The sequence below is a fragment of the Bidens hawaiensis genome, unplaced genomic scaffold (assembly GCF_021521415.1).
Source record: "Bidens hawaiensis isolate Kalapana, Puna unplaced genomic scaffold, B.hawaiensis_p1.1 tig00086261_1, whole genome shotgun sequence".
Lineage (NCBI taxonomy): Eukaryota > Viridiplantae > Streptophyta > Magnoliopsida > Asterales > Asteraceae > Bidens > Bidens hawaiensis.
Genome location: NW_027504198.1, coordinates 1 through 1,379, shown reverse-complemented (window position 1 = coordinate 1,379; position 1,379 = coordinate 1). Strand labels below are relative to the sequence as shown.

Here is a 1,379-nt window from a genome sequence, read left to right as displayed (position 1 = left end):
TTCCGTGATGTTAATCAGTATGTGTGGGATGATCCGTTTTTGTTCAAGATTGGCGGTGATCGGATTCTGAGGTGATGTGTGACGAAAGAAGAATGTTGGGATATTCTCAAGCATGTTCATGAAGGGTTGACTGAAGGTCATCATGGTGCGCATGCGACCACGCAGAAGGTGTTTGATAGTGGGTTTTATTGGTCGACAGTTGTTAAAGATGCTGAGGAGTTTGTTGAAGCTTTGTGATGCGTGCCAAAGAACAGGTAATATTTCATCCAAGAATGAGATGCCTCAAAACTCCATATAAAATTCTTGAAATCTTTGACGTTTAGGACATTGACTTCATGGGACCGTTTCCCACATCGAACGGTAATAAGTATATCTAAATGGCGATTGATTATGTGTCGAAGTGGGTGGAAGCCCAAGCATTGGCTACAAATGATGCACGGGTGGTTGTGAAGTTTCTTAAGAAGTTGTTTACTCGTTTTGGTACTCCGATAGCTATTATTAGTGATCAGGGAACCCATTTTTATAATACCGTCATGGAGAAGGCGTTAGCATGTTATGGGGTTACTCATCGTACCTCTACTGCCTATCACCCTCAAACGAATGGCCAAGTCAAGAATGCAAATCGAGGGGTGAAGAGGATTTTGGAAAAGACGGTTGGGGTTAGTCGGAAAGATTGGTCGGAGAAGTTAGATGATGCGTTGTGGGCATTCCGGACCGCGTACAAGTCCCCCGCTGGGTACTACACCATTTATGCTTATTTACGGTAAGTCTTGTCATCTTCCGTTTGAGTTGGAGCATCGTGCGTATTGGGCATTGAAGATGGTGAATGTTGATCTTACCGAGGCCGCGAGGAAAAGGTACTTTCAGATTCATGAGTTGGATGAGCTTCGGGATGCAGCATATTCTCGATCGTTGAACATCAAATAAAAGACGAAAGCTCTACATGATCGACGGTTGAAAGGAGGCAAAAGAGTTCCAAAAAGGCGACAAGGTATTATTATATAACTCTTGTTTAAACTTGTTTGCAGGAAAGTTGAGATCAAGTGGATGGGACCGTACTTGGTGAAAGAAGTTTCCCGTATGGAGTAGTGGAGTTAGAGAATCCAGATAATGGAACGACGCGGAAGATGAATAGTAATCGCTTAAAGCACTATCTTGGAGAACCGGTGGAATCAATCAAGATGGAGGAAACTCCTCTCGATCCGTCACATTGAATTGTCACACGTGGTTCTTGAGTGAAAACTCTAGTGTAGAGTTTGTACATTCTTTTCAATTTTTATTTCTATTTTATTTTTATTTTCGTCTTTGCGTCACTAACATCGTCATGTAGTTTCTTTTTTTAAGGCATTTCGAGGAATCATCACTGACATCAAAAGAGG

At 42.1% G+C, this 1,379-nt stretch overlaps 1 protein-coding gene across 1 annotated transcript; it reads left to right on the top strand.

The window, feature by feature from the left end:
- The first annotated feature begins 377 nt into the window (after nt 1-377).
- Nucleotides 378-1,089, top strand: LOC143607745 (uncharacterized). The gene is made up of 2 exons (XM_077083087.1): nt 378-763; nt 1,029-1,089. The coding sequence occupies exons 1-2, from the start codon at nt 378-380 to the stop codon at nt 1,087-1,089; spliced, it is 447 nt and encodes a 148-aa protein (XP_076939202.1).
- Nucleotides 1,090-1,379: the final 290 nt, after the last annotated feature.

What these genes read in the sequence shown, in the direction of transcription:
- LOC143607745 (XM_077083087.1), top strand. Translation starts at nt 378, where the DNA reads ATGGCGATTGATTATGTGTCGAAGTGGGTGGAAGCCCAAGCATTGGCT. An exon ending in ACCATTTATGCTTATTTACG is followed by an intron (nt 764 to 1,028) that starts GTAAGTCTTGTC and finishes ACTTGTTTGCAG; the next exon opens with GAAAGTTGAGATCAAGTGGA.